This window comes from Corvus kubaryi, unplaced genomic scaffold, assembly GCF_017639235.1.
Source record: "Corvus kubaryi isolate FWS band 111438036 unplaced genomic scaffold, C.kubaryi_AGA036_p1.0 37361, whole genome shotgun sequence".
In the NCBI taxonomy this organism is placed as follows: domain Eukaryota; kingdom Metazoa; phylum Chordata; class Aves; order Passeriformes; family Corvidae; genus Corvus; species Corvus kubaryi.
The window spans coordinates 5,108,743-5,122,111 of NW_024581118.1; the positions used below are offsets into that span (position 1 = coordinate 5,108,743).

The window sequence follows — 13,369 nt, forward strand, 5'->3', positions numbered from 1 at the left end:
TTTGAACTCAAAAAGTAGAAAAATGGATTGCAGTATCTGTGATACTCTTTTTTCTTAACTTGTTTTTGGTTCTTGGTTTTCTTGTAGTTGGTTGGTTAGGGATTTTTCCTGTTTTCTTGTGTCTTGGTTGTTTTTTTTAAAGGGGACCCATTTTCAAGCTGGGTGCTTGCACGAGTGGTTCTCCCATTGAAACCAGACCTGGGCTTTCCAGTCCTTAGGGCAGATAACATTGGAACAAAACCATTGCTTCCCTGGTGTGAGGGTGGCTGTGGGAGCCTGGAGAGGAATGTGGCTGAGCATTGTGGTATCCCCAAGGGTCTCCTGCCAGGAGCAGAGATGCTCTCAGGCCACATGAGGGAAATGCCAAGGCTCCAAGGAGGAGAATTTGCAGGCAGAGGAGGAGTGAAGCATCTGTGCTCCCATTGCCCCAGCAGGCAGGGCAGGGGGTGTGGAGGAATGGTGCCCTTGGGAGCAGGAGGACAGATTGGTCCCCAAACCCCACCAGGGCCTTCAGCAATTGCCTCTAGAGCTCTCTGGGTGTCTTTGGCTTCATGAGGCTGGGCAGAGAGGGGCTGCAATGACACAAGGAGCATCGTGGAGCTCAGCTGTGAGGGATGGATATTTTTGAGCTGGAGCCATCAGGATTTGGGGCCAGAAGACCCAGGTGGACAAGCAGAGGTGTTGCTGATGGAGACGGTGCAATCTGTTGGGGTTCTCTGAGCCCCCTCACAGGGACCCCATGGGACAGCACTGCCCCAGGCTCTTTGCAGGGCAGAATTGGGCCATCCCTGGCGATGTGACCCCGAGAGAGCAGGAGCAGAGCCCTTCAGTGGCAGGCAGGCACCCTCTCTCTGGGCGATGCGGGGCTGCCCTGCCTGTGACTTGGAGCCTTCCCAAGTGCCTGTCAGTCACCATGGCTGGCCCTGTTCTCACTCACACACAGTATTATCTCTACCCGCTGCTGCAAATTGGCTCTGAGCAATCCTTGATCTGTCAGCATCGCCTACCCACTCTCAGATGTCACCAGCCCCCGCTGCTGCCCTGCTCGGGAACGTGTCTCTCTGAAATGTAATAATTCATTAAGTTGAAATTAACTTTTTTTTTCCCCTCCCCTTTCTGCCACCCCTTCCTCCTTCTAATGGACAAAAGCAATTAAGCTCCATTAGGGATCAAGTGAGTGGGAAGTGACTCCGTCGGAGATGCTGCCGCAGCTGCACAGACCCTGTCCCTGAGTGCGTGTGGCACCAGCCTCCTGTAAATTAGTGCTCCATGAGCAAAAGGGCTGGTTAGGGGAAAAGCGTTTCTTGACAAGCTCCTTTTCCAATGCCCCCATTCCCTTCTGCAGGAAAAGGAGGCTTGGGGCTCAGCTGGTCCTTCTAGATGGCTTCCACTGTGGGCACATGATGATGGTTTCTCTTGCCATGCAGCAAAAGGAGACACCAGCACAGGAGCTGCAGGACAGAGGAATGGGCAAGCAGGAAGCAGCAGAGAGTGCCCAGGTTCCCAGCTGATATAAATCAGGGGGAGCTTCCCAAGTGCTCCCAGTTGCACTCAAGCTGAGAGAGTTGGGGTTGTTCAGCCTGGAGTGGAGAATGCTCTGGAGAGACCTTAAAGCCCCTTCCAGGGCCTAAAGGGGCTTCAAGAAAGCTGGTAGAGGGGCTTTGGACATGGCCATGTAGTGATAAGACAAGGGGGAGTGGCTTCCCACTGACAGAGAGCAGTGTTAGATTAGATACTAGGGAGAAATTCTTCCCTGTGAGGGTGGGGAGGCCCTGGCAGAGGTTGCCCAGAGCAGCTGTGGCTGCCCCATGTCTGGAAGTGTCCAAAGCCAGGTTGGACGGGACTCTCGGCAGCCTCGTCTTGTGGAAGGTTTCCCTGCCCATGGCAAGGTACGAGGTGGTCTTTAAAGTTCCTTCCAACCCAAATTGTTCTAGGATTTGGTATCTGTGGGGTCTGGGAAAAGTGCTGCCGAGGCTGCCATGGAGTTATGGCCCGTGGGGCAGAACTGGGAGGACCAGAGGGCCAAACCAGAAGAGGACAGGCAACTTCCCTTCCAACTCTAACTCCAAACAGCATCTCCTCATTCCTCGACATCCCAAATTTGCAAATGAAGTGCAGTGAGGGTACAGCCAAAATGCTCCTGCCTTTCCTCCAGCTAGAGCAAGGAGGGTATATCGGCATAGCATGCCCAAAACTGAGAGTGCATTTCACTGTTGGCTGGGGAGGTCCCTCCTTCTCCCCCACCTCCTCCCACCCTCCTTCCCTTCACTTAGGCTGCTTTTCTCTTCCTTGCCTTTTGTTTTCCCCCCCTTCCCTGCCCCGGGAAGAAAGTCTCATTTCAGTCTGAAAGCCACTGCTGGAGGGGGAGTCATTTGATGCTTAATGCCAGAGCGACAGGAAACTTCACCTTCCTGGGGTGGAATTAAAAACGCTTGAATTGTCTGGGGATCTTAAACAAGAGATGCAGGGAACATTCCGGGCTTTCCACACAAACACACGCACACGCACACACACACACACACATGCAAAAGCCCACACAGCATCAGGGTGTAATAGCTCAGCTGGGGTAATGCACTTGAATGCTCTCTGCAGCAGACAGACCAGCTTTTTCAGGTCTTTGGAATAGTTTTTATTTTTTGAGGCCTGAGGTTGCTGCTGGTCTCTGGGGAGAGAGATGCTCCTCTCGCAGAGAGAACAGTGCCATTTGCTATTTGTAATCACACTTCCCTTGGAGCATCCTGGGACCGGGATGGGGCTGAGGGCATGGGCTGAGACTCGGAGGTGGGACAGGGAGTGGTCATCACGCCTGGACAGCTCTTGTGAGACACTGAGATCCAGAGGAGGACAGGGATGTCTCAAGTCCTGGGAAAATACTCCAAGGAGAGGCTGGAAAGGAGAAGGATCAACAGGAGAAAGGGAAGGCAAGGGACAGGACCTTCTGTCCTCCATCCCCTCACTGCCTCTTCACAGTGCCTGGTTCTTATTCCCTGAAGGGACACACAGAAGCTAAGCTGGCTCTGGATTTGGGAATCACTGAGAGCATCCTCCCTGAGTGGTAGCAGCTCCCAGCTGGAGCATGCAGGACTGAGCAATCAAGCAGGGGGTTTGCTTACATCCATCCATTCCTCCTTTTCTCCTCCCTGATCGTTCACCCATCCCCAGGCCATGCTTTGGCTGGGGATGGCCGTGCATGTCCCCAACAACCACTTTGGTCCCTGTTTTCTGTGCCATGGTTCCCCAGCCCCCTGGGCACCCTGCTGCCCCTCAGCCCTGCTCTCACCTCTCCCCTTCCCCAGGGAGTTTGCCAAAGAGCGAGAGCGCGTGGAGAACCGCCGAGCCTTCATGAAGCTGCGGCGCCAGCAGCAGATCGAGCGGGAGCTCAACGGCTACCGGGCATGGATAGACAAAGCGGGTAAAGGATGGTGGCCAGGGGGACATCCGGGGGGACAGTGGGCACCACAGACTGCTGGTCGTGCGGGGTGGTGGGGATAGAAAGGAATCCCTGAGCCCCAAAGTGTCCCCAGGGTGCTCACGTGGTGATGTTGAGCGCACGGGTGAGCTTGGTGTGATGGTCCCACCAGGCTGCCAGCAGGACATCACCAACCTCTGGTGAATCCTCATGTTCTGTGGCATGAAATTGTCACATTCTGTGCACGAGACACATTACATCTCCCGGGAGGCTGTGAGCAACATGGCTGGCAGCTGTGCTCTGCCATGCTTTCCTTTCTCCTGGTGTTTGCTGGAGTCCCCTGCAGTGGTGGGCAGTGGGAAAGAAGAGCAGTGAACAGGGGTTTTCCAGTCAAATCTCCTCCTGGAGCCATCTGGAGGGGATGCACTTACTGGTTCCTACGTTGAGACTCCTGGACCAGGGCTGGGGGTGGTGGAGGTTCCTCCTGACACGAGGCATGACAGCCCGTGGGTGTTGGTTCCCAAACTGCCACAGCCCATGTCCTTGCTTGCTCCTCATAGGAATCAGGTCAGTGCAGTCAGCTCTGGGAAGGGAAGATTTACACTTTCATCCAGTGCTCAGACTTGTAAAAGATGGATGTCTTGAAATGAGTCCTGAGACCTCAGCTTCAGCCCTGGGCTGGGTTGTTTGAGCCCCAGACCTGCCTGCAATTTTCAACTTCTTTAATGAGCTTAGTGATGGCAGGGGGAGAAGGGCTGATTACAAGTAGTTTTTCTTTCTGATGCAATGTTTGGTAGCTGCCACTTGTCACCCTCCAGAATTTGCTTTTGAGCCCTTAACCAGTACTTGGTAAGAGTTTGCAATCTAGAGCCAGCCTCTGGGCTGGGGAAAGTTCTTAGGTACAAGGCAGTGACATCTCCTGATGCTGAACTGTGTGTTTTGCGTAGAGGAAGTCATGCTGGCTGAAGAGAACAAAAACTCGGGGACCTCAGCCTTAGACGGTAAGACCAGCAATGCCCTTAAAATCTACCTGCCCTTCCTTCTGCCTGCCTGGAGCTGGAGGCTCACACCCTCCAGCTGTGATGGGAGGTTTGGGGAGGCCCCAGTGGGGTCTGCAGCCCAAGAGAGGGGTGAGGGGAGGTGGATTGGCACCATAGCCCCTGAGAGAGCGTGGAGGCTGGGAGGTGTCAGATCCCATGAGAGGGATAGCTCTGGACTAGGATCACCGAGGTCTCTCTGTCCTGCTAATAGACATGAGTACTGATCATCAGGTCCTGACCAACGAGCTGGCTACTGGCAAAGTTGGGCCACTGAGACTCCAACGCCTGTTCCTCTTGCTTTCCCAGTCCTCAGGCGAGCCACCATCAAGCGGAACCGGACGGATGCCATGTCGAGTGACGAGCACTGCGTCGACATCTCCTCCGTGGGCGAGCGGAGGCTGGCGCAGAGAAGACGTCTTAATCCAACCTTGGGTCAGTGCAGTCTGCAGCTTGCTTCCCCCAAACCTCTGCCAGCTGATTGGGTTCCCAGAGTCACACCCATCACATGGAGAGTGTCACAGACCAGCCATCTCTGCTAGTTAACAGCAAACCTCCTGCTGCCCCCTGTGCCACATAAAAACTCTCTGGACAAGTTGTGCCCCATAAGAGCAATGTCCATGAGCCATCTGTCCTGTCTCATGTTGCAGGAGAGGCTGGAGCATCCAACTCCTTGTTCCCCTTCTTCTCCTTCAGGTAACCCCTCGAGTCACTCTGGCCTCAAAGGCGCCAGGGTGGACGGTGCCTCCTACTTACGGCACAAGGAGCGGCTCCTGCGCATCTCCGTTCGCCACATGGTGAAATCCCAGGTCTTCTACTGGATCGTACTGAGCCTGGTGGCTCTCAACACTGCCTGTGTGGCCATCGTCCATCACAACCAGCCAGCCTGGCTCACCCACTTCCTCTGTGAGTCCCTGGGCTTGGTGTAGGTGGGAGAGCTCTGCCTGGGCAGGAAAATCTTTTTATCTCCAGTGGCTGGAGGTTGCAGCACACCCTCACTTCCTGCCTCAAGGCACATAGGGATGAGACCTACCACAGTCATGCTGGTGTGGAGCTGCGTGGGGAATAACCTCAGCTCCATTCACTGTTGATAACAAACGACCATGCACAGATATTTAATTCAGCTTTGCTCTTGGCCCCATGGCCACTGAGGGCTGTCTCAGCCTTGTGAGCAAACATGGAGGAGTTGTGCTGGCTTCATGTCCTTCAGGTCTGATGTGTTTGACATGAGAGAGAAACAAACTGCCAGTCTCAGCAGAGTTTATCCCAAAATTGTGAACAGTGGTGATGGAAAGCTTGCTGGAGAACCACTTTTGAATGCGCACAAGCCATTGCTGGAAAGGTGTGAATCTGCAGAGATGGGACTGGTCATGGCCGAACACCCTGGTTAATATCTTTGTGCAGAGCATGGTGAGGGAATCACAGGTTTGAAACCAGTTACTGGAGCCTCCCTGAGCCCACCATGGGCCAGGGCACAAGGTCAGGTCTCAGAAGCACTGCAGCCATGTCCTCTGCAGCGTGGGCTACTGCAGAGTAGCATGGTCAGCCCCATGTGTCACTCCTGAGCTGCCGCAGTGGGGGCAGTGCTGCTTTCTCAGACTTGTTATTCTTCCTCACCTTGAAAATGTCCCTGTCAAGCCCTGGCTCTACCCAAATCTGCAATAGTAGGCTCAGGCCTGCCAGGCTCCCAGCACGCTGCAGTGTGGCATGGCAGCTGGTTGTGGTGAGAAGCGTCTTCTGGGAAAGGTGAAGAGCCAGGCTCTTGCCTGCTAAATGTTCATGACATAGCTGGAAAAGCTTTTCACCGGCTCTTGGCTGTTCAGCTCTGTTTCCCTGGCTGGGTTCCAGCCATGCAATGATTTTAATCCAGGTTGATAATATTCCTCTACAGTGTCATGTGGTTGATGCCTTTGCAGGCTCCTCAGCCACTGTGGTTTAATGCCGAAGAGCTGTTCTGCTCCGTGCTGGCCGTGCCTAGACCTCTCAATCCCTTGGGACACTGGTGCATCTACCCTGAATGATTGACTCATGGGCTTGATGCTCTGTTACATACAGTTTAGCTCCTCACAGATGAAATTGCCTCATCCCAAACCCTGAGAGCTTGGGGATGCAGCACGGTCCTTGACTTGTCCCATCTCTGTGGTGTTCTGTATGGTCAAGTGGTGGATGCATGCAGGATGCTCCACACAGCTCGGTGTCCCAAGCCTGCTTGGGTTTTGTCTTTTAGACTATGCAGAGTTCCTGTTTCTTGGGCTCTTCCTTCTGGAGATGTCCTTAAAGATGTACGGGATGGGGCCACGCCTTTACTTCCATTCTTCCTTCAACTGCTTCGACTGTGGGGTGAGCGGCCCCAGGGATGCTCTGGGTGTGGAGGGAGGTGTTTGGCAGGGGTCTGTAATGCAAGGCACTGAGGGGGAGAAGAAGATGGCCCTCACAGTGGGCAGGGAGCACTTTCTGCCGGGACAGCCTGAGACACCAGGTCCTGGACTGGGTGGTGGGTGCCTAATCCTCAGGGAGGTTAAGATTTCCTGCAACAGTCCATCCTGAGCCTGTCTTTGACTTGTGGCTGTGTCTGCTTCTCAGGTCACAGTGGGAAGCATCTTCGAAGTGGTTTGGGCTATATTCAGACCAGGAACCTCTTTTGGAATCAGTGTCCTACGAGCTCTTCGTCTCCTGCGCATATTTAAAATAACCAAGTGCGTACCCACTGTCAGTGCCTGTCATCCTCTGTCTCGGGCTGTGGCTGCAGCCCAGATCCAGTTGCTCCTGCTCTCCTGATGATGGTGTCAGCATCACTGCCAGTACTCAAGCAATATCTCTGTTTTCTAGGTACTGGGCATCCCTGAGGAACTTGGTGGTCTCGCTGATGAGCTCCATGAAATCTATTATCAGTCTGCTCTTCCTCCTTTTCCTCTTCATTGTAGTCTTTGCCCTGCTGGGAATGCAGCTGTTTGGAGGCAGGTAGGTCATTTCAAGGCTGAGGAACAGGAATTTCTTGGTGTTAAAGCCAAGTGATGACACTCTCTTTAAGGGCCCAGCAAGACTGTAGCCTTCCCCCTCAGTCTCCTCCCAGTGGTACTTCTCCCAGACAAAAATCCTGGCTTGAAGGCTGCCTTTGGGCTGTGTGGGTCCTTCTAGCCAGGAGACCTTCTTGTTTCTGGCACCAAGTGCTCGGGAGACCTTTTTTGGAGTGGGGAAAGGTCCTCCTAAGCACAAGAGAACCGATAGCACAGCAGTCAGGGGTTTGGTGACCTTGGTATTTCATCCCATTTATGTTCACCCGGTTCCCCTTCCAGGTTTAACTTCATGGATGGGACTCCATCGGCCAACTTTGACACCTTCCCTGCAGCCATCATGACAGTGTTTCAGGTAGGATCTGGGCTGCCAGGAGACACAAACAAAGGGACTTGAGACCCCCTGCTTACTCCCTCATGGCTGGGAGGGGTTCTTTGCACCAAACAATTTCCTCTCTGTCAGCTGTAAGGTATAACTTGCTTCCTCCCTCTCTTGCACAACAAAGTGGATGGAAAGAGATGGAAACTCTTCCACCTCTGTTACAGAAGATGAAGAGTTTCAAAACTCTTCTGAGGAGGCTTTAAACCCTCATCAGTGTCCAGTGGGATCTCCCTCAGGTGCTGCAGCTGCAGAGTTGGGTTATCCACTGCACAGGGTCTCCATACTTGGTTCCTGTGTGTTGGTGGTGCAGATGTCCAGGGGATGGGAAGGTGCAGGTGACAGAGCTGCTGCCTTGTCTTCCTGCAGATCCTGACAGGCGAGGACTGGAACGAGGTGATGTACAACGGCATCCGCTCCCAGGGAGGCGTGCGCTCAGGGATGTGGTCCTCCATCTACTTCATCGTCCTCACCTTGTTTGGAAACTGTATCCACTGGGCTGCTGTGCTTTTAGTGGTGACAACCCCGTCTCCTCACCTTGTCTGGGGGCGTCCCCCTCCCCATTTGCTGCTCCTTCTTCCCCTCCCAACTGAGGGAGACCCACCACACACGTGTGGCAGCGCTGGGTATCCCAAAGGCAGAGAAGGAGCTGAGGGCTGTTTCTGTGGGATGGGAGAGGAGTTTGTGCCTTTGCCTGAGCTGGCGAGGAGCTGTCAAGGCCACCCTCCCCTGGGAGCTGCAGATACACATGTCCTTAACACACGGCTTGTGCATCCTTAGCTGCTCTCAGATACTCTGCTGAACGTCTTCTTGGCCATTGCTGTGGACAACCTGGCCAATGCTCAAGAGCTCACCAAGGTATGTTCCTGCTGCTCCTTTTCCTTCTCTCATGGAGAGAGCGGGGGAAAAGCCATTTAGGCTTTGATTTAGGAAAATACTTAAACCTGCTGGTCTTTCCAGGAACGCCCACGCTTCAAGCATGGCTTTAACTATTTCTCCATTTAAACTCCCCGGTCCTGTTTGCCACCAGTCAGATCGAGATAACCCTCATCTGTTGGATGGGATCTCATGTGGGGACTGTTATCTGCCCGAGCACTCTGGAGATATGGAGTGGGAAGCATTTCCCAGTGGTGTCAATATTTATTCCCCATCTGCCTACAGGGCAGAGGATGTGATTTAGGATGCAATCTAGGCTGGTGCTTAGCCGCTTTTAAGACCATGCTGGGAAATATTCGGGGAATGCTAAATTGTTGGGGCACCATCTGGATAATGGTGAGTAGGAGAGAGCTGCAAGGGTTGTTGCCACTCTTTGGAGCAGAGCAGTGATCCTGCAGTGCCCAGATTTTTGTAGAGCCCATGCTATTACTCGTGTCGCTGGGGCTCATTGGGAGGCTTCCACGCTGGTGTAAATCGGACCCAAAATGGGGCATGGTGCTGGTTTGCCTGAGGGGTGTGTGCAGGGGTCCCTGTCCTCCCTCGGTGGGTGCAGATGGCCCTTCCAGGGGCTGCCGGCTGCCGCTGGGTGCGAGGGATGGGAGAGCCCCACGGGTACCAGCAGCATCAATTAAGAGAGCGCTGAGTTTTTGAAAAGGCTGAATGCTCACTAATGACTCCTAATGACATTCTTTGCTCTGGAGACACAACTGTACTCATTAAAGCAATCCGGTCTCCGCCGGGGTCATTCATGGATGCCTTACCTCCCACTCTGTTGGGGGGATGCCTGTCTAGCCCCTGTGGTTGTGAGGAAGGGAGGGCTGAGCTGGTCTGCACTGTCTGGGGTTGTTCCACCATGCTCAGCCCAGCTCTCACCTGGAGTGGGCTGGGTTCACTTATTTAAGCAGCACTGACGCCTTTGGGAAGATCTGGTGTAGTGGGGAACTTGCATCCCCATGGCACAAGGGAAACAAAGTGTCTCTGGAAGTATGGGTCCTCCTCTATCCCTCAAGCCTCGGCATCAAGGGTGGCCCTGTAGATCCCTCACTGCTCCCGACGGCTGCACTTTCCCTTGGAACCCCGGCATCCCACTGAGCAATGCCCATCTTTTCTCCGCAGGATGAACAGGAGGAAGAGGAGGCCTTTAACCAGAAGCACGCCCTTCAGAAAGCCAAAGAAGTCAGCCCCATGTCTGCCCCAAACATGCCTGCTATCGAGTGAGTGACTCCCCAACACCACCCCGGTGACCCCCCGAGCCCAGCCAGGCTTAGAAGGGCACAGAGCTGCAGCAGAGCCTGGCATGGCTGGCTGGGAGGGCTGCCACAAGAAAAAGGGGTCCCCACATGGGATGACTCCCTCTCTGGGCATCTTCCTGAAGGTGCATGGAGGTCTAGGAGTGTGCTTCCCACGAGCAGCAGTGCTTTTAGGGAGGTGACAGCTTGGGGAACAGGTCACCAGGGAAGTCCTGAAATTGCCAACCTTTAGACCAAGCTGCAGTCTCAGTGCTTGGGCATGGCAAAAATATGATAGAAGAGGCTTTCTGCCCCAAATATAGAGCTCAAGCACTCAGGGCTGATGGTAGGAGGCTGGGGGGAGGAAGGTATTTCAAGTTATTCTTGAGGAGGGGTGATATTTGTTCCTGGGGAGTGTTTCTTCATGGCAGAGCTGCAGGAGAGCAGCCAGGGCTGGGTGAGAAGGGAGCAGCGGTGTCACAAATCCCCCTCAGGCTCCTTCCTTGGGAGCGAAAGCAGTTAGGAAAGATGGAGCAGTTTTGTGAAACCATGTTTGCTTGTACAAAAATTTGATTTGGGCGAGAAAAAAAAGCCCCAAACCACATAAAGCTCCAGCATGGTGTTAAGAAGCCTCATCTCTGCATTTCAGCAGGAGAAAATTCTGTTTTTCCCTTCCTATATGCCTTTTTTCTCTTTATTTTGAGGTGTCATATGGTCTAAATCACATAAAACTTTCAAAGTCAACATTGGAACGAGGCGTTTTGATTTGTTTCCCAAAACAGTACATTTCAGTACAGCTGAAGGGATTTTTTTTTCCCTCTTCTTTTTTTTTTTTTTTTTTTTTTTTAATAGAATCCCTTCCCAGGGAATTTTAGGTTTTGTTATGCTTTGAAACCCAGCCAAGCTCATATACGGCAGAATCTCTTGCAGATTTGCTGAGAGAAACTGCTGTCTTCAGGCGAGTGCTTATCTGGGGGGGTCAGAGGCAGCGTTGGGAACAGCCCCCTCCCTGGTTTGGCAGTGGTGGGATGCTGTGGTCCCGCATCCTGCATGGTTTTAGGGGCAGCAGGAATGGGGGGGGGGGTGCTTGTAAGCCCTGCCTGATGCCCCAGCAGCCGCAGATTTCGCCCTGGTTTGGGGGTGATGGGATGTTCATAAAAAATCCGTGTGTGGCCAAGTATTAGGGGAGTTTAGGGGAGAGGTGGTGGAGTCTGTATGTTGGCTCTGTTTCTGGATACCAGTGGGAATGTGTTGGATAAAGCGAGGGAATAGAGAGCTTTAGGCTGCAGAAGAGGCTGAGGAATGGGCAGATAGGAGAGAGGAAGGGGGGAGATGGAATATATTAGGGCAGTAAAGGATTTGCCCACACTGCACATCCCTGATAGAGCTTTGCAGTCATTGTCAGACAGAGCTGGGTGGGAAAACAGATCTTTTTAACCTCTCCTTGTTGTTCTGATGGCATTGAAAGGGGAGGTATTGATATTCACAGGGCTTTTTTCCAGCTCCTCCCACTCACCAGGATGGATTGGGGTCAGGGCCAGGCAGTGCGATGCCATGGGTTAGGCTTGATGGTTTTGTCAGCCTCAGGTGTGCTTTTGGTGGTGCTGTGCTTGTGCCAGCAGCTGGGGAGGGACAGTGGGGACAACACAGTGGTGGACAAGGCAGAGCAGAGCTGGCACAGAAGGGCTGCTGGGAGCTCAGAGCCGGGCTCTGCCTTTGGGTGTGCACGGACGCAGATGGCTCCATTTCCGTGCGGGTACCTGGTGCAGGCATCTTCGTGCAGGCGTTCCTGCCTGCGGAGAGGCCCGGCGGCGTGGGGATGGATGGGTGCTCCCACGTGGCCAGGCTGGCAGGGGTGGCCACGGTGCCCGTCGGAGCACTGTGTTCGGAGCTGGGCGCAGATGGTCGGGGCTGCTCGGCGTGGGGGCGGCCGGATGGGCGCGTGCGGGCGCTGTCGCGCGTTGGTGCTGAATGCGCTGCGTGGATGCATCTGGAGGCTCCGCCACTTGTTGTGGGAATGTTGTGGGTGCCTGCAGCTCCATCCCTGCCTCGAGCATGGCACTGGGCCCACCCCATGCATGGGGCTCCGTGGAGACCATAATCACTGGCGTGACTGGAGCACCTCTCCTGTGAGCTCAGGCTGGGAGGATTGAGGTTGTTCAGCCTGGAGAACTTAGAGCACCTTCCAGTACCTCAAGGGCTACGAGAGAGCTGAAGAGAGACTTCTAAAAAGGTGGTTTTCTGACAAGCGATAGGACAAGGGGGAATGTCTTCAAACTGTTAGGAAGTGGTCACAACGCCAAGCCTGCGAGAGCTCGAGAAGCATTTGGACAATGCTCTCAGGCACATGGTGGGATTCTTGGGGTAGTCCTGTGCAGGGCCAGGAGCTGGATTCAATGATCCTCGTGGGTCCCTTCAAACTCAGAATGTTCTTTTTTTCTGTGATTGCATAGTCTCAGGGCAGCTTTCTTGCAGCTGTGTGTATCCGAATCTTTTCTATGCGGATACAGAGGATAAAGCCTGGAATCTCCCCCACTGCTAATATGTGTGAAGGAGTGTGCCAGCCCTGTTAACTTGCTCTGTGTGGGGGCTGCTCAGGTGACAGGAGCTCTGTGGCATCGCAACCTGGGCTTGTGCCTCGTGTTTGCTGGGGAACTTCACGTTCCCCTCTGTGCTCCCAGGGCAGCATCAATCCACGGTGATGGCTCTGAGCAGCTCGAGGCTGGCCTGATGCACGGCTTCCTCTTTCCAATTGCTGCGTTTTTCTTGGGAGAAGTGAATTTGGAGCAGTTTGAGACAGCTGTTAAATATCCAAGGATGTCTCGGAGCTTCTGAAGGACTGGAGCCTGCACTGCTCTCCTGGTGCACAGTGTGGGGAAGGCTCCCAGGGAACGGAGTGTCAGCGTGAGTGTGGGCAGCCTGTGACCAGTGTGCCAGGGGGGGCTCACTGGGAATGTGCAGGGCCAGGATGAGGCTGCTGCCCTGACCGGCTGCCCAGGGAGGGGGAACAGCTCTCTGCGCTGCCCACAGGAGTGGAAGGAGGGGATTGAACCCGTTTGTTTTTCCTTCCCAGAAGAGACAGGCGGAGGAGACACCACATGTCGATGTGGGAGCCACGCAGCAGCCACCTGTATGTGGGCGGCGGGGGCGCGTGTCCGTCTGTGGCTCCTGTGCTGTCTGTGCGTCCGCGGGGCCGGGGCACACCCCGCTCCCCTCCGGCCTCCCCGGCAGGGATGGGAGTGGGAACTGTGTGTGTGTGTGCTGTATCCGTGTGCCCCCGTGCTCCCCGTCCGTGTGTGCGCGGCTCGGTGTGTGCCGATCCCCCGCGCGTGGTGCCGTGCTGCCGGCGCCTGTCGCTCCCCATG

At 54.3% G+C, this 13,369-nt stretch overlaps 1 protein-coding gene across 9 annotated transcripts in view; it reads left to right on the forward strand.

The window, feature by feature from the left end:
• The window catches only part of CACNA1E (calcium voltage-gated channel subunit alpha1 E), a 129,650-nt gene that overhangs the window by 82,977 nt on the left and 33,304 nt on the right, over positions 1 to 13,369 (forward strand). For 7 of the 9 annotated variants that reach the window (XM_042033760.1, XM_042033756.1, XM_042033753.1 and 4 more), the window contains exons 10-21: positions 3,297 to 3,412; positions 4,357 to 4,410; positions 4,756 to 4,881; positions 5,143 to 5,352; positions 6,674 to 6,786; positions 7,030 to 7,142; positions 7,276 to 7,407; positions 7,743 to 7,815; positions 8,209 to 8,326; positions 8,630 to 8,697; positions 9,892 to 9,989; positions 13,078 to 13,134. In XM_042033760.1, the coding sequence (XP_041889694.1) occupies positions 3,297 to 3,412; positions 4,357 to 4,410; positions 4,756 to 4,881; positions 5,143 to 5,352; positions 6,674 to 6,786; positions 7,030 to 7,142; positions 7,276 to 7,407; positions 7,743 to 7,815; positions 8,209 to 8,326; positions 8,630 to 8,697; positions 9,892 to 9,989; positions 13,078 to 13,134 (1,278 nt within the window). The remainder of the gene's footprint in view (positions 1 to 3,296; positions 3,413 to 4,356; positions 4,411 to 4,755; positions 4,882 to 5,142; positions 5,353 to 6,673; positions 6,787 to 7,029; positions 7,143 to 7,275; positions 7,408 to 7,742; positions 7,816 to 8,208; positions 8,327 to 8,629; positions 8,698 to 9,891; positions 9,990 to 13,077; positions 13,135 to 13,369) is intronic. The other 2 variants (XM_042033762.1, XM_042033761.1) reach the window with 1 other exon arrangement.